Consider the following 23,920-nt stretch of genomic DNA (forward strand, 5'->3'; position numbering starts at 1 on the left):
GAATTATTGAACAATAAAGATGCTTTCCATAATAACTTCAGCTTTCAAAATACAGCACTTGACTGTGAAAAGATTTGCCTGTGGCCATCATATGATTGAGTGAGCTCCCAGCATAACACTGAGCTTCAATATCTCCTAACTCCAAATTAAGGTTTTTAACAGCATGAGGTAACTTAGATCCCATCTGTGTTTCTGCACTTCCCGAATAAATAATAAAAAAAAAAAGCTGTGCAGCAGCTACTGTTACCTTTCAGCAGAATATATGTATGACTGGTTAGAGTTCATGTTTTCAGTATGGGATCAATGCGGATAAAGCGGCCATTTAAATCCTGCTGTAGCTCTTATAAAGGGTTGCCCTGTTTAAAATACACTGGTTTGATTTTCAGTCGATGATAAGGTCACCACCCCATAGGTAACCATAGCCGGCAGCTACGCGCTGGTTCTGCTTTCTGCCAATGCCTCGTGCCTGACTGCAGGAGCGAAAACGTGGAGCAATGAACGTGCTTTTATGAGACAGAATAATTTGCGCCACTGAGCTTGCTCCGTGGAGCTGCATTTGCAGCAGGGAGTAGCTGACAGTATCAAAACATCCAAGTGACTGGGACAGTCAACAAAAGGTCCCAGTAATGTGCTGTGACCTGGGAGGGGAGCGTTCTGCGTTTCTGGAGCTGTCACGGGCACATTAGAACTGAGGTATGCTTTCAGTCGAGCAAGAACTAGCACAGTGATATTTTTTTATTGAATTTGAGTATGATTCCCATTGACATTTATTAAGGAAGCTGAAATTATTCTAAGATCCTCCCCAAAATATTTGAGCAAAAGTGAGGCATTCAATTTTTTTTTCATTTTTTATGTATTCGCAAGTGAGCAGGAAAGTAATATTACAGAAAACTATATAAAACACTGACGTGTGTTTCTGACTGTTTATCAATGTTACTGATAGTGATCACCAAATAATAATGATTCAGGCTCTGTTATGGGTTGCATGACATTATAATCTGATTCAATGTGCTTTTCATTTTTAGGATATATTACTTTTCAGATAAACTGAGAACTGAAAATCTCCAAGAAAGGATAGCGGAATGTAAATTTATGAAGTCTAGACAGCCAGCCGAAAACTGATTTTCTACACCTTATAAAGAAGTAGACTGTAAGCCAAATCTTTATTTAGTCTGAATATTTCCATAGTTTCCAGCTGGTTGCAGAGAACTGCTGTGCTTTGATTCAGCTGATAGTAAAACTAAGAACGCACAAATCATTTTTATCAGGCAACAAGTACAAATGCTTCTCTGTTAAGTAAACTGAAGTGGATAAATCCTTAGCTCCACACTCAACCGGAGTGTTTCCACTGCAGCTGAGGGCTGACTGCATGAGCGTGTGAAATTTCAAGGGGTGGTGTTCAAGTAGTGTCAATGAGGCACGCGCAGAGAAGGTTTTCGCTAAGGTAATCACAGCATTTCCAGTAGCAGCTGAATGACGTAGTAAATTAAATCGATTGAATGATGCATTAAGTTGGTGGGGCGCTTGCAGGGCCAGATGCTGACTTTTTAAAAGCGTATTCTATTCTTTTGGCTTTCTCTTCATTTTGCTGGGAAGGAAGAGCTGCAATCTAGACAGCATCCTGTATTGGTGGGAATTGCATTTCCAAAGAATTTTGAAACTTTGTTCGTATCTTTCCTTTTCCCAGATAAGTAGTATCTTAAAGAAGTGAATGTTATTGGTTATTGAATTGTTGTTATAAAAAAATCAGATGTGATGGCATGTATCTGTTATGTGAAAAAGTACATCATTATTTTTTATAGATCAACACTCAGAAAAAATACAGGAGCATTTTTGTTGGTAACTGAAACAGTTCAAATCTAGTTATAATTTGGGCTCTAAACCTCTTTGCACGGCTCTTTGTATTAGCAAGTCTCTCTACGCAGCCACAGACAGAGCTGTGTTACAGACATTTCGTAGCAAAGGTCCCTGAAAGGCAGATGTCATGTTATATTGATACAGACTGTTATTCAACCCTGTACCCTGCTGGGGTTACCAACCAGGAAAAACAAACAGTTTGGATTTTCATTTCAGTGTCTTTTTGCATACATTAAAGTAGGTAAGTGACCTAAAAGTTCAAGGCAGAGGTTTGATTTTTGAAGGTCTTTGTCACATAAAATGTCACTGAATCCTATTTATGAGACTTGCTAAACTGGGGTCGTTTTATCATTTTCTCATGGAGTGTTGCTACTGTGAGTAATTAAAAAAAAAAATCTTGAAGGTTGTGGTATGATATCCTTAACGTTAATTTTTACTATTAACTGATAGTGATTCATGAAATACACTAATGATTACATATTGCGCTGCACGTCCAGTTAGGTATTTTTACACATTTCTTATATGACATTTCACTGAGGAAACTTCAGGCTGACTGTGTTGTTGCTCATCAAGTTCATCTGCAGACTGGAATGTCAAAGAACTCAAAACAACATGAGATTTTGTTACTGTTGTGCATAGGTGGGGTCTCTGCCATACCATATAGAAACCTAATATTGCATCTTCCACCGTTTGCTGTGGCAAGGGTAAACAGTGTGGGGGTTTTTGAGCCACAGACAAATTAAAGCGGTTTGAATGTGGTTCTTTTTCTGGGACTGTATCATCTGAGTGGCAATTCCTGTTGGATAGTCCCAGTTCCTGGCCATGGGGATAATTGGGAGAGGAAGCGGCTGCTGAGACAATTTTGCTGGTGCATCTCTGGCAGTCCTGCACAGCCAGGCCACTGCCGTTCCACATATGGGTCCCCTGGGGAGCTGTTGTCATCTCCTGCCTGCGAATGGCTCCTGGCGTTTTCCCTTTGCTTGCCTCTCCCAAATCTCGTAATGCCCCTTGTAGCCACAAAAAGATTTTGAGACAGGGCTCAAGGGAAGATCGTCCATCTCTATCAAGTGTGCATTCTAAGACTGTAGATACATACAGAAATTAAGGTGCATCAGGGGTTTGATTTATAAACCTGTGTGACTAGAACCGAGAGTATCACGTAAGGATGTCTTTGGACTTAAATATGAGGTATAAAATTCCAAACTGAGAGGGATATTTTTTTTTTTTTTTGCTAAAAGGAGGCAAACAGTTCAGCAAGCTTTGAATAACTGACTAGCACAGTAATTAGCTATTACAACTAAAAGCAATCTAATGTTTCTTCTGTATCTAGTTTTTTGTGTGAATTTTTCAGAGCTACAGATGGAAAAGATGAGGAATGAATTGTTTCTCCATGCATTGCTCAACCTGCAAGAAAAGAAATGAGGGTCTCGAGAAAAGAACAGAAAATCACCAGCCATGAAGACAGCAGACATCACTGCTTCACTTGAAAAATCATTCAATTGTTTTTTGAATTTCTCCTCCTTATATTGACTCATGGTGTTGCAAACAGAAAGTCTTTTTCTGACTCCAAGGATTTTCCAACCAAGTGAAATTTTATTCCCTAGGTTATGGTGCTGGGCACACCCAAAATATTAACACTGGACAGTTTTGTGGATTGCGTACTTTTCATTAGAGCTTATGAGGAGTACAGATATGTTGCTTGCACAATATTGCCTTAGGAGAGAGCATCCTTAGAAAGTGCCTGAAGAAGAACTTGTTCCCATTGAAATGACAGCTGACAAGAATTCAAGTATTTCCATAAATTGTTAATAAAAGCATAATTTGGTAGGATACCATTTTCCTGGCATATAGAAGTTGTAACAGAAAAGTTACATTTTATCCATCTGCTGCATTGTGTACGGTTTTAATAATTAAAAAGTGTATTGAAACCTACATAAACTATAGGGTTTAGGCCTAGACGGTAAAATCGTGATATAAATTGCACTTAAAAGATTTATGATTGGTATATATGGAATATTGAGCAAAAGATTGTTATATGATGTGGGTAATTAGCAGACACTCTATAATGAAATGTGCACTTGTGTATTTTGTAGAACCACTAGATGAGCTGAAGATCAGAAGTCACAGCACTGAACCACTACCAAAGCTGGAAAACAAAGAGAGGGGAGGCCATCATGGGACAGCTTCCTCCAGGGAGCCAGGGAAAGCTCAGGAATGGGATGGAACGCCAGGCCCGCCCGTGGTGTCCAGCAGGCTGGGGAGATCCTCTGTCAGTCCAACCATGTTGGCTGGAAGCAACAGCTCAGGTACGTCAAGTAGCAGAGCAGGGAAGATCTCATGAATCTCCTTGTGAGCTGAAGGATCTCTAAAGATACACAGATGCAGGTAAGCATCCGGATTCTTTAGACTTCCAAATATCTTCTACAATCTGCCCTGCCCATTGACTGCTGCACTGATGAGCATTGTGCTGTCTGCTTGTGCTCTGTGCTGGAACAGGGTTGGGACGTGGGCAGGTAATAGAAGCACGTAAACATGCCGTTCATCTATTTTAAAAGAAATAAGGAATGTCACTTGACGTTGAAAAGGGACATTATGGCAAAGACACCCCCAGGATGGCACGTCAGAGAGAAGTTCATAAATTCAGATCTCACATACAGTAACAAAAACACGCTGTGCAGAAACAAGGCTGTCTTATTGATATGCACAGTGAGTGGACACAGCCAGCCTTTGCTTTATGCTTGTACATAAATTTCTAGAAAAGCGACTATGGATTTCAGAAGTCTCAAGTTCATACCTATCCATTTCATTCATCAAGTTTTATATACATAAAACAGTGAATTGCTATAAACCATGAAGAATAATGCAGCCTTGTTTATAAATTGACTAAGACAAACAAAACCAGTAACATGAACGGACATCTATAAACAGATATGTATAGCTCTGGCATAAGCACTGCATTGTTACTTTTTGAGATTTGACTGTTCTCTTAAAAGAGTAACTGCATTGCTTATTGGTTGGATTGTGAAAAATACCCACTTTAAAAACAGTTGGCATATATAGTACTGGAGCCTCACGGTCAATGTTCAGTAAGCATAAGACCATGGATGAGCTACTCAAACAAGGAAATTATTCCTGCACGAGAGATCTGCTGGGCGGTTGGTGGCAGGGATGAGTCTTTACAGTGCCGAGCTAGCAGAGATGCTCGCCCCTCGCCCACGGCATCGCTTCCCTGTGTGATAACGGGACTCACATTTTCCCTGCGTTGCTGGAAATGACACCTGAAACTCAGTATATAACTTGAATAGGCTTTGCTGATGTGACGTATCATTTGCAGCAATCGTGTGGTCCAGGTTTTCTTGCTACAGACCCCACAAATAGTCCTTCCTGAGGCAGCAAAAGTGGCTTTTCTGCAAATCCCATAACTCTAGCACACGTTATTTGGGTGCTACTGCTTTTTGCTTACTTGTCTGTTCTCACAAAGCATCCTGGTAGGTAGGAATTTTCCAGATTAGCTCATAGCTTTGTTAAAAATTCTGTTCCCGATGTATTAAAGCGTCATCTGTGCTAATGCAGGTAAAAGGGTGGGTTTAAAGGTACCACATCAAAGTATCGTGACATCTGATAATTAGACCAAAGGTGTGTACCAACCTTTTCAGTTCTGCGAGATGACAGTACGGAGCAGAATGGAAGAGAAATGAAAATTGAAGAGTAAGTTCTTAGCAAAATATAGCACTTCTGTCCAACCTTCCTGCATCAGTTTTATTTTAAAGAGTTGGTTGATCTCCAAAAGCAGACAAAACATGTTGGCCTCAATCTTCATTTGGCATCAGCAAACTGTAATAGTTGTTGAATCATGCCTTGATTTAGTTAACTGTGATTTTGTCTTACATAGCTAGGACTGTCAAAGAAAAATTATGGAAATATTTTATTGGCTGAATTTTTACTCCTTTTTTATGATTAAAATCTGAGAGCTGATTATGATTTTTCTTTCCCTGCAGTTTTTACGACATTTCATTTGATGAATATTGCCTCTCATCTGCCATGAATATTTTTTCCCCTGTGTCTCTAGCTGTTGCCTGAGCAACATGTTTTACCTTTAATCGGTGGGGCATTGCATTCAAAATGCTGTACACAGTTCTCCTCAATGAACTTGTACATGAACTGTAACAGTTCATTCTTTGCAATTAAATTAGAACTGTAACAGAATACAAGAAGAGAGATTTAATACATCTGTATGGATACAAATGCTTTCTGGAGTCAAGGAGATAAAGTAATTCTGTGCTAGGAATTTACAACTTAGATTTACCACAGGACCGAATAAAAGCAGGGCAGTCCCCAGTACAGTCATCGTTGCTGTTGCTCTCTTTCCAACATCATAGATAAGAGAAAAAAGGCTGCTTTTTTTTGTGGGGACACGTCCTTGAAACACCACAGTTTGCTGCCTACCTCCTCGTTCACTCTGGTACAGGCATTTATTAGGGCAGTGCTGGAACAATTTAAAGAGAATGGGGTTGAACTACTCTGCTGTAAAACAGAAAGGATGTGAAAGGACTTCTCATGTGTGCTCAACAGGCAGCTCTGCTGAGGCACAGATTAACTAGGAACTGGAGTGATCTGAGCAGATACCTGAGTGAGAGTACTGATTTTTGTGTGGGTTCTCCCCATCTCTGCACCTGCTAGTAAGATCAGAGGGGGAATGAGCCATCTCCAAACAGCAGCTTGAGCTTTCTGGTCATTTTGTTCAAATGAGCCTGGCCTGTCAGGTGCGTGTGGGTATCACTGTCTGTAACGCCTGATTGTTCTCTCATCTGTCACATAATTTGTCAAGGCCACTTTCTGTTTCTCGCCATCCTATCGTTTCTTATGGAAAGCAGTGTAAGTGGTTTGGGGGCATGCTGGCATTTAGGAAAGTCAGGGCAATTGTAGTGAACAGCCAAACGAGATCTGTGAAACGGAAGGCTGTGATAACTTCACTCCAGGAGCTTTGAAGAGTATTTTCTGGAATGTTGCTGCTTTTTTCCTAACTGCAACCATGAAGCATTTTGCATTGCCACCTGCTGCTAGAGACAGGCACTGCACTGCCTTTTAAATCTCAGATACTCTACTCTGTTGTTGTGTCCTGTTTTTGAATCACCATCAGCTTGTCGCTCAGCCAGCCCATTAGTATTCTAGCTGAACACATTGTAGATAATCAGGAAGGGAGCAAATGCCCACCCTTCGTTGGAGTTACTGGCTAGCATTGTGGATTTGCAAAAGTAATGAATAGTTAAGTTCAAGCTCTTTGGGAATGGAGCAATGCCTGCGAAGCCCAAGTTGCAGGACGCATTCATTGGTACAAGAAGGGAGTACTGGCAGAGTACCAATTCATGCTAGCTAGGGCTGCTTCACTCAAAGACGACTGAGTACTCCCACCAACCCCTAAATTTTCTCCTCACAGGCAATATCAGAGTATCACTGTGCTACCAAATCCTCAAGGATTCTCGAAGTGAAGGCAACTTAATGCTGGAGGTATATGTTACTGGGCAGCCTGCCCAACGAGGTCCAGCCCAGGATGCGATGCTTCCAGACCTTGCCTACACTGGTCATCCATGTTCTTCTCACACAAGCTCTCCCCTAGCAGCGCCTGCTACCTAAAGTAAAATGCGTGGTACTGGGAGCTGTACACTGAGGGCATCAAGCCGGTGCACCACGAGCCGGGTGTGTGATCTTCAGGGTGTAGGATCACGCAGTCACAGAGCCTGACTGTAGAAGTGCACGTTGCTCTCTGCAGCAGTGGCGTTACAGCTATTTGGAACAATGCACAATTGTCCTTTTGATCCAGAGCCCCAAGACTGACAGTAGCCCGTGCCAGAAGCTTCAGAGAAAAATAGCAAGAAATTTTAAGGAAAAAACACTGCCAGTAGGACATGATAATTCCTTACCTCATTGCCTCAGTCATTGACATAGACCTGAGAACATAGACAGTTCGGAACAAATCTTAATTTAAAGCATACCCCATCTAGTACAGACATGGGTTTTCTCATTACCTGAGTTGGTTTTGAGTCCTGCTAAGCTTTTGACCTATGCATATCTAGTAACACTGAGTCCAACAGGTTCAGTGCTCCCTTTGTGAAAACAGTTCAGTTTGACACGCTGCTGTGCTATTTCAGCACTAAGTGGCTTCTGCAGGTGAAGTCCTAAATACTTTTTTTTAAGTGACAGAATACTATATAGTTTATTCCACCTTAAGGTTTCATAATTTCAAGTTATGTTTCAGCTTACTCATCTCTTTGTAGGAGACCAACATGGCCAGGCCAGTATGATGATAATAGGTGTGATTCGTTTTTCCAGTATGCATGTTTTCTTTTTCTTCTTTTTTTTTTTTCTTTTTTGCATGTGATTACTCTCAGCCTGTCACATCGCCTTGTTTAATTCAAAACGTGCTTCTTGGCAGCTGTAGCAAATAAGCAATATTTCTCTTTTCATGTGCAAAGAAGAGACTGTGACAGGATAAGAAGCTTCTCCAATGTAAGTGACAGCCAGAGTATTTTTTTGAATTAAGATTAGGATAGGCAGAATGAAGGCTTCCTTGGATGAATAAAATAACTCTTCCCATTAAGATCCAGAAATAAAAATCATGCAGAGCTGTTGTATTTCTGGAGAATATAGAAAACTATAGCACATTGGTATAAAACTGATCAAAAATATTTCCATAAAAACTTGTCGCATTTCAGCACTCTGCTTTATTGAGGAAAATCCAACAACACCCCCTGCCCCAAATGCTACCAGCCAAGCCTCTACATCTTTAGTTACGATGACAGCACTTGCACTTTTGGAAAACAGGTCATTTATGTGAGTGCTTAAATACATAATTAAGTACGCAATTTTAAGGCAATCCTATTTGTGATTGGAAAGCCTCTATTTCTGTGTTGGATAGTCTCTCCTAAGATTCTTATCCTTAATGCTGTCCTTCGGAGCTGCCTGCTTGCTTATGTCCATGTGTAATCCTACTGGCATTGTCAGGACTCAGCTTAAACCTGAGAGTCCGGTAATGCTGGTCCCATTGCAGCTGACTACGTGTGTGGGTTTACTTCGTGCTAAGGTGGCTGTGGTCCCAACCACTAGCATTTTTGGGAGTGTTGTGGCTGCTGTGGGTGACAAAACAGGGGACTGAGACACAGCTGACCCGCCATCCCCTACCAGCATTACACTGCATCTGCACCTGGCTCCTGGAGGTGGTTCAGGCGCTTAGCGAGCAGTGCGTTTTTCGTAATATGGCACGGTGTTGATGGATGCATCATCTGAAGCTGTGCAAAATAATACCACCAAAGTTTCACCAGTTAAATATAGCAACTGAATCTTATGAACATTTTTGTGCGTAACGTAACTAAATATGTTATGCAGCTCTCTAGCTCCCCCGAACAATCTGCTGAATTCAAACCTCATGCTGCCCATCGATTGCCAACGGGCGTCTCTAATGGCTACTCAAGAGCACTGCATCCCCTGGCCCCAGTCCAGTAAAGCACTTAGACATATGCCTGTGAGTTCCCTAGCTTGGCAGTAGGCTGTTAGCCTTTGTCAGCATTTGGGTGGCTTACAGCAGTGTCAAAAGGCCCCTAGCCGTGGATGCAGAGAGGGTCCCGTGTTCGGAGCGGAGTCTCTGGAACCCTCTTTCAGGCAGGTTTGATTTAGAACCAGAGGATCCACCCGCACAGTGAAGTGAAGCACAGTGCAGAGATGGGGTGCCATGCTAACTTTATCAGTGTGGAGCTAGATGTATTTTAGCTTGCGTTATCATGGGCCCTGAGCAAATGGGTCCTCCTCAGAGGACAGATATCTACAGAGCCTTCCCTATGTGCTTATCAGGCTGGCTGATAAAACTCTGCTCCACACCATGCATCACTGTCACAAAGGGGACTTCTCAAGAAGTCTCAAGACTACTCATTTCAGATGTTAATACTGAGCTGTCTTAATCTCGTCCACATGAGATAAACATGAATGAAACACTAGAAGCTGTCCCTGAGATTTGCTGGCAGAAGTTGTTCTTCCTTTGAGATTCTCAGCAGTAAATAGGAAAACCCATTTTCATTCCAGAACCGGAATCGGTATCAACACGCAGGCCTTGCAGACAAGCTGAAATGAGCATTTAAGACCTCAAAAGCAAGAGGTAAAGATACTGAAAGTCACTGGACGGCGGACATAATTATGCAATAAGACCTCTTACTACTTTTTAGATAGCCCAAAGCAGAAGTTATTATTTGAGGTGATCATTATTATTTTGAGGTGATCAAAATCCACTCAGCCTCAGTACAGTGAATAAGCCGTCCACAGCTGAAAAATAACAGGCTGCAGAATACAGAGCAGTGAGTTGGGCATCACTTATGCAACAGACCATTTATGGATATTTTTTTCCCCGCAGTAGTGTGCAGTGTGAAGATGTTACTCAGAGCACTAATTACAGTAGAATAGAGTATTTATTTGGTCTAAAAATATTCCCACTGAGACCCATGGAATGGCTATTAAAAAAAAAAAAAACAACAAAACATTTCCCTTTCACTGCATAACCCAACTTCCTGAACTTGAAAAAAAAGCTAGATGGAGCCGTCTCTGAAACCTCTTTTGGTGAGGATCACTATGGAAATTGCAATAGTTTCCTTAATACTGTAACATATATTACAGGGAGATAAAGGAACTAATACTTCATCTCTGTGTGATAGGTTTTATTTCTTTGATGCCAGATGAAAGGAGTCTCTTTGGCAAGGAAATGGTAATCTCTTGTTGTTGCACATATATCCAAATTGGAAATTATGACACTTCTCTCTGCTTTCCCAAAGCAAAGAAAACAATTCAGAAGCAATGGCAGACAGTGCCTTGGAGTTTTTTACATGCTGGGTGTCTGACTCTGCTTGTCACAGCAAAAACAGTCTCTATTTAGCAGTAGGGAAAAACAACCAAAACCACCCCAATTCTTGTCCTGTCTGAAACCCCAGCAAAATTCCAGGAGGGAACAGACATGAGATCCATTATTATCTCTATATTACTGAAAGAAACAGTCAGAAATCTGGCACGCAGGCAGTGTGAAATCAGAACAAAAACAAATCTAATCAAACCTTCAGAATAACTGCCCAAGTCCAAAAAAAAGCAAAACAACAGATTATGTACAAAATGTGAGGTTATGGGGGAGATCGGTCTGCTCCCTTCTGCATGCTTATTGCTGTGTTGACTCGTGGTATGTTTACAGACTAACTAGGAATGAGTGAATTGAATAATGCATTCGTCGAACAGCATAAATATTTTTGCTGCTCAGCCAGCTGGATGTTAACCAACCTATTAATATTTAGTTGATGAATATTCACCCGTACAGATGCTTTCATTGGTCTAAGTGCTCCAGCTTAAGTGGATAGCTCTTCTCCATACCCTATTGAATTCTGAAACATCCGAGGAAAATAAGCATTTAAGGTGACAATGAAAAAGCATCAGTGAGATTGGAAGAGCGCATTTCAGCATGTTGCTGGTAGGTGGCGTAATGTGCCAGCTGTCCCTAAGTTTCCAGGGTGTGCCAAGTGACCTTAAGGACGTGCTGGTGATGGACATCTTGTTCCTTTCAAACAATGGCCCAGCCAGTAGCTAGTGATGATACTAGAGATCCACGAAGGGAATAGAGCTATTAGTATAAAACAAACCCAGACAAAGCAGCAGTGTAAACGAGGCACGAGAAAATACATTTCGGAGAGACACAAGCAAAAGATATGTGAGAAAACGTGTGCTTCAAAGGCAAACTTGCTAAACCAGGATTGCACAAGGCATAGGTCCCTCCTCTCTTCTTGAAAACATGAGATTGAATAGGAGGAATTCTTTCAACCCGTTGTAAGGAGGCATGGTATTATTATAGTTACTTGTTATTCATGGTAAAGCGGTACTATCAATGCTAAAATTAAGAGTCTGTTACTGCACAAAGTGTGTCTGCTGAGTGCAAATGTCCATGGTCTCAGTGTTTGCCCACTAAATAGAAAAGACAGGTGCAGGGTTGGGAGGAAGGCTTATAAAACATGAGGAGAATGAACACATTCATCTGAGCCAAAAGTCATGGGCTGAGAGATGTTTCCTCAGCCATAAACAGGAAAGGTAGGGACAAATATTTTTCTTGGGCAGAAACAGGCAGACCTTTTTTCTCAGGAAAAGATAGTTTCTTCTAGACCAGATGTGGGGTGCTGAACACCGGGGTAGCACACTGGTGCTCAGACACAAAAACCTTCATCCAGGACTCCTGAGCTGCATGGTCACCTTCATGTCGGTATGTTAACAGTAGTAACCTGCGCTGGAAATCAACGGGGAGCCTTCTGAGAAATGCCTCCATGTACAACAGCAGAAGGAAAATGAAATAACGCTGTAATTTCTGCGCAGTTCTTCTCTCAAATAGAGCTTTCTCTCAAGGCAACCTCTACTTCTGTAATCGCCTTGATTCTGGGGAACTGACTTCAGAATTTGCTGCTGTTGATGTTCTGATTTCTCTCCTTCCTACTTTCTGTCTCTCAGTTCACTGCCATTAACATCAGATTTCCAAGTATTTTTGGTGTCATTCCAAATCCCCAAGTGCGACAGTACCCTCGCCACTTTTATACACGCCCTTCTTCATTTTCTGGCATTTCACGCTTTCCATCAGCACAATCAGTCTTTGGGCTACCATCTCCCTCAGCTCTGGGATGGAGAGATGAAACCAGAAGCTGCTGTAACTCCCTTAATCACCGCTGTATTTTATGAGGAGTAGAAAAAGGCGCTGGGGGGGAGCAACAAGAAGGTTTCCTTTATATGCTTCCTGTCTGTCTGCTGTTTTATGGTCTATACTTCAGCTTCAGAGATGCCAGAGGAGAGGAAAGAGGCCAGGACATGGGGTGGGTTCTGTCTGAATCCCCCTTCTTCTGACCTCAACTTCTGTTCGTGATTCAGCCAAATGCCCAAGACTTTAACCAGAAACCAAGCCTGGAGTCTCCGTTTCAAGGGAATCCCGGGGTCCACCACGTTTCAGTTTACTGCGGCAGTAACCCACCTCCTGTTCACTGGTGTACCTTCTTCTCTCTTCCTTCGCAGAGCCTAAAGCAAGTTGCAGATTAGGTCGGTCTGCGTCCACGTCAGGTGTGCCTCCTCCATCCGTTACTCCGCTCAGGCAAGCCAGTGATCTCCAGCCGAGCCAGGTACCATCGTTAGCCAATCGTGAATGACTTCATGTGCTGCAACATGCCAAATGTTTCTCACCTCTGTGTCTGTCATTTGTTACAGTAAATGATTTTTTTGGTTTTTGTCTTTATTTTCTGTGCGTGCATCTGTGTGTGCGCATCTCTCATTGGCAATGAAATTCCACTGGCCACAGCCAGTAGAATATTCTTTGCTCTTAATTCCTTGTATCCTTTTCTGTCTTCGTTCTGTAATATAAATGTAGTAAAACTGTACTGTATCAATTGGCTGGTTTTTTTATTTTTTCATGTTTTCTGTACTTTTTTACTGTCTTTAAAATTTATCAAACTTTGATAAATTTAATCTATGTTTTTATGTAAATTTCTTTTAAATGTCTTGTTTAAAGCACTTGCACCAATGTTTGTCAATGACTTGTACATACCTGACTTCTGCCCAGTTGTACTTTAACATTTGTGCCAGTCTCACATTTGTTTTGAGCTTAATGCATGATTGTATTACACTGTGATTTATCACTGTCCTGAAAACTGCTCTTACAGCAAGTTATTTTGTTTAGTTAAGGCAGCTAGACTCTTTTCAGCTATGGGCCATGTAATGCTTACAGGACTATTAAATAGTCCACTGTAGTTATATTTATTGTATATTGTTAGGAATCAAAAACCAAATCAAAGGGGTAACATCTCCTTGTATCTTCAACAGAGATACTTTTTTTTTTCCCCCTCATCGAAAACAAAAATGCCACATAGACCCTTGAGAAAGAAATGAAAGTGTTTGGGTTTGGCAAATTTCTCCAACAGCGAGAAAATGGAAAAGAAATAAAGACATGGGAAACCTATACTTACCTTTATTTTATATGCTAATACTGATATTGTATCATTTTTCCGCGCAGACCTGTATTATTAGTTTGACAGAACTAACTGCTGAGAGTAGCAATTGAGAGAAGAGGTTTCACTTAAACATAACGTGAATGCCTTCTGTCAAGCTCAAAGCACTCCAGTATTGTTATCACTTGTGTGTACGTGTACGGGCCTACACATCACTGTGTATGTGTGTGGGTATACCCATGCACAAAGAGACATAAACATATATGTATATATGTGCTCATACATATATGTACGCACACACACAAACACCCTTATTTAGATGGTGAATTTTCAATTGGCTTTCAGGGAATTAGTCCCCATAATCCTACTGAATTTCAGTGAGAGTTGCATGGAAAACTCCCTGCGGATGGCTTTGCAGTAATCGCGTATTTTAAGTTGTTTGTAGCTTGGTGAGTTGCTTCTAGAAGGTCTTGACCAAAGTAGAGACCAGAAGAGTACGGTTGATGTACTCAATCCAGACAGCCAACTACTTGTTAGGAAGGTTATATTTGGGCAGCCTAGTGCCACACAGGTTAAAATTCTTCAACCTACAAAACTGATGCTATTGTATTACTTCTGAGCCCTGCTGGACACAGTGCCTAACGGAACCTTGCACATTTCTAAAGCAAATTTTACATAAGAAAATCAAATCCATAATGGAGATCCAAAATGACAGCCCATTTAAATACCACGTCACGTGGTCCTTTGTCTAAGGAAGAAATCAGGGTAATTGTACTTCCAAAGGTTTCGAGTGTCCCAGTGTTCATGTAGTATATGATTTTTGAGTAAATGGGTCTTACAGCAGACATGATGCTTTGCCGGATACTCAGTGGCAAAGGCACCTTGGGTGTTTTGAAGGGATTTTAGTCTCTCAATTTATATTAAGAACTAAACAATAAGCCTTGAAAGCAGAAGCTGATGTGATAGAAGAGATAATGAGCCTCTTAGAAGCTGCAGCCAGGGTTCACTGAAACTGTGGAGGAAAAATCCACCTCACTTCATACAGAAGAAAGGAACAAAGATGATAAGAGGAATTTTCAAGTGACTGTAGAAGGTGATCTTGTTAATTGAATAATGTATGGTATGGACATGGCTTCATGAAAAACAAGAAAAACTAGTAAAAGCTTTCTCTCCCCGTAAGTCTTCCCTTCAAGCTGTCAATCTCTTACTGTCCATCTATTAAGTTGTCATTTATTATGATGGCGTAATTTTTTAAAGGTGTGGATTTGACCCTGATTCCAGCGGAATGACAGAAGTCTTATTATCTCCGTGGCAGATACAAACGTTACTTTGATTGTGTTCTTTATACACCTATTCTATTTTAATGTGCAAATAATCTATGACGGGTGAAATGTGTTTGGAGATGGCTGGGTTGTTAGCCCATTCTGAATCTGACATTGTGGCATACAGGGTATTTATTGTCGTGCGCTGTGGCTATTGACTGTATCGATACTGGTTTCCTTAACCACATCGTAATCAGCAGTTAGACTTTCCAGAAGATGAAGAGGACGCATCCTGTTATCCACCTCTTTGTTGATGAGATGGGCGCAGCTAACATTCATACAGGGATACAAGATCTGGGAAAGGGCAGATTACTGTTAATGGGTTTTCTCAAATCTTCATGGATCCCAAACTGATGTTTTTCAAAATGTTTAACTTGGGGAAAAAAATCATGTATGCAACTGAGCTCTCAAGGCCCATCATTTTTAATACAGAATCATTCAAGGAAGTGGTGAGGATGCTTAGTAATTAAAAATAGGTCTGATCTAAGGGAGCCTAAATTATAATTCCAATCAAATATTGGCTAATTATGTAACTATTGACATTTAACTCCCCTATGCCTTATTTTCTTGTTTGTTTATTGGTGTAGGAATTGTAAGGATTAACCAGTTAATATTCACGGAACATATTTATGGTGTATTGATGGTAAGCATTATAGCGATCACTTAAAAATAAAAAGAAAGAGCTTACAAGCAGAGATGAATTATGTGGCTGGTCTCTGATGGAGAACACTTTAAAATTCTGTAGTGTAGCAGCAGCCAGCAGTTACCAACACGCTGAGCCAGATAGGGAGCATGCCATTCTGTCCTTAGTTCTGCTAAATGGTGAGGGCATGTTGAAAGAGCTGGTTGCAGGAAGTAACCTTGGATGAAGTCGTGAATTGACTCAATTTAAACTGAAAGATAAACATAAGTTTATCTTGGAACTGAAGTTGTTGATTGTGTAAGGACAAAGTTTAAGAAATTAAGGAAGTAGCAGAGGAAGTCAAGGGGAGAGCTTGGAACTGTAATATGGCAGAAGCATGGAATATATTTGAGCTACAGAAGTGGCATATAGCTATATTTCCTAAATACCTATTTTAATATAAATATCCTAAAGAGAGGAGTGTAAGTAGCAGAGAAGCGTTTTAGATATCACAGAATGTAATGCCTTGTAAAGGTTCTCTGGTGTTAGCAGAGAGCTTACAGGGAATGGGAAAATGTTCTAGAAAGTGCAGTAAGTTATATCTTAGAGATAAGAAACATTTGAATAAAATTAGAAGTAGTGAAAGTCCAACGAGTTTGGCCTTTATATGGAAATGAAAACAAGTACCAGTCGTTTGTAGCCATCCAAGTGGACAGAGAACAGTAGAAGTTAACCACCACGTGAGGTGGATAAAGTAGAATAAACACGGTCCAAAGATGCCCCAATAAATAACTCATCACCCATATTGCTGGAGCCTCTGTGCTGGTGCCTGAGACTTCTGTAGCAGGCATGGTCCGGTGTTCACCCTGCAGTGGTAAATGCTCAGTCATATCAAGGGACCCCCAGAGTGAACAAAATCGTTCACTTGTGTAAAGCAAGCAGGATTTGGAGTCACAGGTATCACTGCGATACAGCGTGTTTCCCTCCCTCCTATCATTCTCCACATCTTCACCTCAGGGTAACAAAGGATGACACTATCGATGGACTCAAAAATGCCTGTCGCATACAGGATACAAGTGCGCTGAGCACGTCTGTCACAAAAGAAAACGTTTCAAGCAACCTGCACTGTGGAAGTCCCTCTGCTGGAGAGCAGAGCATCTCGCATCCCTATTTTTAATGTACGTAAAATCATCGCTGGGTCACTGCCAGGCTTCTCTGAAACAGTCTTCAGCACACCAAAAAACCACTGGTTTCCATTTTAAGAAAAAGGAGCCAATATAAATATCTCTAGATTTTTTGCTGCAAATGAATTTTGCAAAGTGATGTTTTGTTTCCATTAAGATGTAGACAGCTATTGGAAAATCACGTGTTAAGCGGCACAGCAGCACAGCAGTACATGTTTATAATGAAGATCCATGATCTGAAGGACAATACACCCTTTGAAAACAAAACTGATAGTTACAATGTGGTATTTCAGCTTTTCTGCAAAGCAGAGCCTATTTTCAGACACATTTCCACAAAACTCTGTACCTTATCTGCAAATGTGCAGCCTCTCTTCATGCTGCCTGTTAGTTACCTGCTTTTCGGGGGGAAGACAGCGCTGTCCTTTACTGTTGCCCTTCTCAAGGTATGCTGTCTTAATTCTGAAGGTTTGCATGCCTCTTAAGGTCTGGTGTTTTCTTGTGGGGAGGCCCAGGCAGTGATATCTAGCTCCAATTTAAGCAAGGAAAGAAGACTTAAACTTTCCAGTGACGATCAAAGTAAAATCCAGAAGCCATGCTGAGATTAGAAGGAATAACTCAGAGGAGGGAATGAAGATACAGGGACAGCTATGGATTAAGGAGTTTCGACTTGCATTGAAGGAATGAAGAAAAAGCTAGAAAATATATCAGAATCAACACTGAAATTTTTTGTGGCTTATTTTTTCCAAAAAAATGCAGCTCAGTTCATTACTTGCCTGGTATCTGCCTGAGCCCCCAGCAAGTTGAGACGGCATTTTTCGTCCCCCATACGACCCCATCAGTGAACATGACACAGAAGGCCCACGTGATGGACAAACTAACCATTACCTTCCAAAATTGAGGAGAGCTTTCACTTATTTTATGATTTATCTGAATATAGTATAGCAAAGGGGAAAGGCCTCCCATTTGCAGAATGGACTTGACCATGTAATTGTTGTCTCACACCAAATGAAGTGAATCCATCAATAGTTTCTTTGAGTATGTATCTTAGATACAGGTTGGCTCCTTAAATTCGTATTTTGGTAGCTAAATAATAAAACAGACTCGTAGAAGGACCGAGTGTGCTCTTTAGCCGAGATCTATCCTACCTCTGAGATGTCTGAATCAGGGACAGAATACAGGTTCCCCGCGGGTTGTATGACGAGAGGCGCCTGCAGAGGGGATTCACCTAGCTAAACCCTCAGTGACCACGCAGAGCTGCGTGTCTGTTACCTCGGATAACCTGGTAATTTATCCTCCTAATTTAACCACCTCTGTCGGCTGTGGAAAGCTAGCCGGGATCATTCCTGCTCTGTGCGTGTTAGAGGCTCCTGGATGTTTACCGCTGAACAGATAACAGTCGTTAAAGTTTCCATTGCTAGGTAATAGACATTTATACTTTTTCAGACTTAATCCACGGCTGCTGAGTGTTAGGGAGAAGCTGTATGGATGATACGGCTGGGTCCTACCTGCAGTTAACCTTTGAAATGACGTGCTTTTGGCATCTTCCCTCCTGCCGGGCTTTGCAGTCGGACTCGCTAGCAGTGCCCAGGGGAGAGCAGCAACCTGAAGTGGTGTTGGGGTGGGTGGGCAGGGCTCGTTTTTGGTGTTTGACCTCGCTAAGGGAGCTGTTCTAAGGAAATGGAAATCCAAGCTTCGCGGAGTCCCGAGAGCAAGAGACCAGGATTTTTCCAGCACAGTTTTCTAATGCATTAACATAGGTAGGGAAGTAGAAAGCAGGTTTTCTACTTTAAATATGCAACTGGAAAGGGTTTTGTCGTCATATTTATCTCCGGTTGGTCTGAGGTACAATGCACACAGTTTTATGTTCAGCAAGGACATGAGAAAATACCCTCTTTATTGTTTGGGTGTGTGCCGGAGAAGTCCTGGACAAAAATACACTTTAGCAACTGTTCAAAATGAACAGTTTGGAAAATCCAAAAGGATTAGGAAGCGCTTTATTTTTCCCAGAGCCGGGAACGCGAAGCAGGGTGCCCGCCGTGGGTGTCGGCGGGCTGGCAGCTGCCCCACAGGCCGGCGGGACTGTGCTGGGGGGGGGGGGGGAGCGGGTGGGACGCCTCGGGCGGCTCGGCTCTGCGTGAAAACCCGGGGTTGTCCGCGGTTTGTACCGCTTCATGGGGGCGGGCGGGCGGGCGGGCGGGCTACCTCCCTACCTCCCTACTTTGAGGGGGAGGCCGGGCCTAGGCCCACACCGCCCGCCCGCCGCGCCCAGCCGCGCTGGGCACGAGGCCCCGCCCGCGGCCCGGCCCCGCTCGGCGAGCCCATGGCGCCGCCTGGCGGCCGCACCGCGCCTCCCCGGCGGGTGTCCGCCCCCCTCAGCGGGTGTCCGCGCCCCTCAGCGGGTGTCCGCGCCCCTCAGCGGGTGTCCGCCCCTCCCGGCGGGTATTCGCCCCCCCCCCCCCGGCGGGTGTCCGCGCCCCCCCCGGTGGGTGTCGGTCCCCCCCGGCGGGTGTCGGTTCCCCCCGGCGGGTGTCCGCGCCCCCCGCCGGCGGGTGTCCGCGCAGGCCGGCGGGGCGCGCCGCTCCTCAGCTCCCCAAGGTGCGGCGGGAGGCGGCGGCGGCGCTGGGGCTGTTTGGGAAGCGGCTCCCCGCTGAGAGGGCCGGGCCGAGCCGGGAGGGTTTCCCCGGCAGCGAGGGCGCTGCCCTTCTGCCCGGCTTGGGGGGGCTCCTGCTTGACCCTGCCAGTGACAAAGCCCTGCACGGCTTGGGGAAAGGTAAAGCCTGTTCAGATCCTATGGGAACATCACCCGGATTTTCTAGGAGATAAGTTAGTTATTTTAAGAAGAGTGGTTTCGATGTGTTGGGTTTTTTTTTTTGCCCTGCTGGCTGGAATCGTAAGCGTGGCATCAAATAATGGCAAGAACCTTGTGCAGAAATGGTTGTAAGCCCTGTTCCTTGCCGGTACTTGCATGCCCGCAGAAGGGTGGCTGCGCTCTCGCTGGCTGCCATCCCAGCGCCACACGCGGCCTTGCTCCACCGCGTTAGGGAGGAGGCTTGCGCCAGCCCCACCTGTTAAACCCCAAATTCTTCCACGCCACAGCTTAGATAACGTTTTTGGTTATGACTCAATATTTAGGTGCTAACCGAAACGCAATCAAAACATGCACATTTTATCGTGAAAAAAGATTCTGGCATTAAAACTGAGGTGAGACCTTATCTTCAGGGCAACTATTATTTAATTTTGTACTCTAGCTGAAAAATCCCAAATGCGTATTCTAATTGTTCCATTTCAAAACAAAAGAATGATGGAAAGGAAATACGACAAAGAAAAAGCTGAGATATACATTTAGCTGCTCTCCACATGCGTTCTTAGAGCGATACCCTGTAGTTTAAGCGCAGTATAAGCTCACTGTAAGAAACGTACAAAACTTTAGAGAAATAATTTGGACTTGAATTTTGACAAGTACAGAGAACTCTTCAGCAATGCAGCTCAGTATTTGTCTCATGCCTAAGTTCACGGATAACTCTGTACCGGGTCAACTAAATATCACAAGCCTAGCTCTTAACGTCTCTAGCCTTAGTTGTGTATACAAAGCATATTATAGTCCTTGTATGCCTTGCAAGCGTTGTGTTCGCCCTGTAATTAATGAATGCAAGAAGGGTAAATTGTCACTATTATGGCTATAATTATTTTTGAAGGCACCTAGACAACGTACTTCCCCAATGAATTGACATTATCACGCTTTAGCTGGCAAATGTGCATCTGAAAGCGCATGGGCTCTGTGCTACTCTGTGAGCATAAACAAAGCATCTGTGCTCTTCTATTATTCTCAGCTTAAAGTTGCCATTTTCCCCAGCAATAGTGTACAAGAGTTCAAAGCAGTCAGTAAACATCCTGCAGTTGTCGGGCATCGTAGCAGGGCTGGGTTCCTGGCTGCTGCATTTAATGAATTCTGCTGCTGAAAAATGAGCGCCTACAAATCAAGATCCGCTGCTCCGTATCTGATCACAGCAGTCTTTTTTTATCTTCCGTTATATGAAAGAAATACAGTCATTGCAGGTCGATGGAGAACTCCGTAGACTGAAGTACTCTTTCATCCGGTTTGAATACCAAAAAAAAAAGCGTGCTAGTAAGAAAATTCGTATCTGCTACGCAGCATAAACCCGTGTCACCGCGCAGTACTGTAAATCTTTGCTAGATGCACTCCTTGATGAATCACAGTCTGAAACTAGCATGAAACTCTAGGGATTCTGCTTTTGTGGTTCTAGTAATGCAGAAGGATTTGCAATGAAAGAACCAACTTCTGTTGTACTTGCTCGTTGGGCCAAAGGGAAAAAAGGATCCCCCTGGACTGCTGGTTAAAGATCTCAGGGGAGATGCAGTCCCGAATTCCTATTCAAAAGGAATGCTAACTATTGTGCTAATTGCCACTCTGGTATGACTTTCTCTGTCCCTCTTTTTTCCTCTAATTTTCAAAAGTTTTGAAAGTCTATTGTGTGTTTTGGACGTAGAATAGCAAAACATATGAAACAATTCACGGGATGGTGGCAATCGTTTTCTTCTTCTCCCTGTGTGTAAATGCCGAGTGTTCCCCTTCAGCCAGTGCAATGCCTCCGAGATCTCTGTCTCTGTGCTCCTGGAGCCAAGATTATGGTTGTTCCTTTTTGATACTTGATCTTTTTCTTCATTCAAAATGCATGTCCACAGTGTGGGAACAGTCCTATGCCTCTCGCTCTGTAATCAGAGTCCCATGGGGTTTTGGTCTGGACTTTCTATACACTATTTATTGCTTTGGATGGTAGCTTCTATTTTTGCCTGTGAAGCTATTCCCTTAAAGGGACTTAATTACTCCTTATGTTTAACCATCACCTTTAATAAGGCTTGGGGTAGTCACTGGATCCAAAACCTGCTTAATGTTGGCCACTAGGATCTACCACAGTAACGTCTGCGGTGGTGTCTAAGAGTCATAGTCATAAATAAAGTCCCCGTGTCGGTAGACAATGTGTGCAGAACAAAGACGGTCCTTACCCCAAGGGTTTGTAAGCTCAGTGTAAGAGATGAGAAAGTAAGCAGTTGCAGATGGGAGTAGATCGGTAAGTATGTGACTGTCAGGAATTGCTTAAGCTTCGGTTTATGTGAAATCAGAAAGTGCAAAACTATTTGGGGTGCAATCTACCATATCTTTGACAGTGATTTTATTTAGTTTTATATGCCACTAACGCAATGAAATGCGTTTGAATGACTAAAACTGGAAAACCAGGTAAATTTTACTAGGAATATTTTACAAATGATGTCTCTCTCTCAAATGGCCCTCCCACGGAGAAGTCCTGCTCCACCAGTGGAGAAGTTTTTAGTGTCTGTGTAGGCGAAAACGAATGTAGACACAGACTGAATTTTGTGGATGCTGGTTTTGCAAATAGCTGGGGGGAGGGAACTCCTCTGGGCCCTACCCGGGAGGATGGACAGGCATGGGAGAACCCACGGTGGGGTACAGAGAGAAACCCCTGCCACAAGCACTTCACTGGTGGGACATGGGCCAGCTTTCACCTTGAGGTGATGTCTGGATTTGACCAGCGTGTGGCCTGAGTGTATTTGAAAATCTGACTCATCCGGCGCCGTAGGATTTTGCCCTCTTGTTCAGGCCGAACGTTCACAAGAGTCAGGGATGAGTCATCACACTGACTGCCGCCACCTAGAAAGACGTGCCGGGGGCATGGGCTGTGTCCTGAAGTGTCACACAGCCTTCTGGGGAGTTTGCACTGCTAAAAATCCGTGAGAGTTTGGATTTCCGAGTACGCTTCTGTGCCTTTATGAAGTGCAGCAGAGCCCCATGCCCACGAGAGGGAGCGGTTGGATTACTTTGCACGGTTCTTTTTTTTTCTTTTTTCCCCTGCAAGGACAGATATCTTGCACACACGAAGGCAAAATTCTGCTGTCGTCAGTCCAGCTAAATATGCTGTCAACATTTTGGATGAGGGCAACAAGAAGAATGTAAATGCTTTAGGGAAGGCTCCGCATTGCATTGTGTTGAGTTTCAGCTTGAATCTGGTCTTACATAATCAGTGCATGGGTCCAGAGCAGCACAACTTGTTTCTAAATATACAAACTGCAAATAGAGAACGCTCGTTAAAAAAGAAAGAAAGAAAAGAAAATGCAAACCTTGAAGTGGATGGAATTGCCACATCCATCATCCCTCACCTCCAAGGCACGCCTGACTGATTGGCATGAGACGCAAATGTGTCAAAGCCATCTTCTGTTGGCAGACAGCCCTGCTGTTGCTGTCCCAACATCTTTTCTTCAGCATTCAGCTGGGCTGGTCATGCAGCAGAAACAGGTCACTGCATTGCTGGGTCCTACTTTGCCAGGACGCTGATTTAAGAGCATGGGAGAGTGCTCGGAGGCCCTCGCACCACCAAAGTGGCCTCTGATTCACGGCGCGGGGGAAGGCTAGGCAGAGGTGGATCTGAGGACACGCTGCTGTCGCGGTAGGTCCCAAGGCCCAAGCGTGGCTTTGGTGGCTCTCCTTCTCCATACCGCTCAATAGCATGGGCTTTAGGCACAAAAAAGACGTGTCGGGGAGAAGCAGTGATGGGTGAAAGCAGGTCAGCTGTAGAAAAGTAATGCCACAGAACGAGGGTGTCAGATGGGAACAGAGTGACCAGTCTCTGAGCACCAGACCTAGAGTCTGTCTTCATACCTTTCCTCACCCTCGAGTGCCGGCTTGGCTGCTGCTACTTCAGCTGTGATGGAAGAGAGTGGGAGGAAGAATATTCCATTCCCTACCTCTGATCTCTTCTTGTTCTTGCACGGGCTTTGTAAGCTTGCCAGCAGAGTACAGAAAGAGGCTTGTTCCCTCACAGAAGTTGTTGAAACTTTTCAAATACAACAAAGAATGAACTACAGCATTTATGAGGGTTTTCGCTTCCCGCTCAACTTTTTTTTACT

General features: G+C 43.2%; 1 protein-coding gene across 5 annotated transcripts in view; it reads left to right on the forward strand.

The window, feature by feature from the left end:
* The window catches only part of NYAP2 (neuronal tyrosine-phosphorylated phosphoinositide-3-kinase adaptor 2), a 149,255-nt gene that overhangs the window by 107,133 nt on the left and 18,202 nt on the right, over window positions 1-23,920 (forward strand). For all 5 annotated transcript variants that reach the window (XM_076340897.1, XM_076340894.1, XM_076340895.1 and 2 more), the window contains 2 exons: window positions 3,951-4,163; window positions 12,925-13,028. In XM_076340897.1, the coding sequence (XP_076197012.1) occupies window positions 3,951-4,163; window positions 12,925-13,028 (317 nt within the window). The remainder of the gene's footprint in view (window positions 1-3,950; window positions 4,164-12,924; window positions 13,029-23,920) is intronic.

This window comes from Aptenodytes patagonicus, chromosome 6 (genome assembly GCF_965638725.1).
Source record: "Aptenodytes patagonicus chromosome 6, bAptPat1.pri.cur, whole genome shotgun sequence".
Classification (NCBI taxonomy): domain Eukaryota; kingdom Metazoa; phylum Chordata; class Aves; order Sphenisciformes; family Spheniscidae; genus Aptenodytes; species Aptenodytes patagonicus.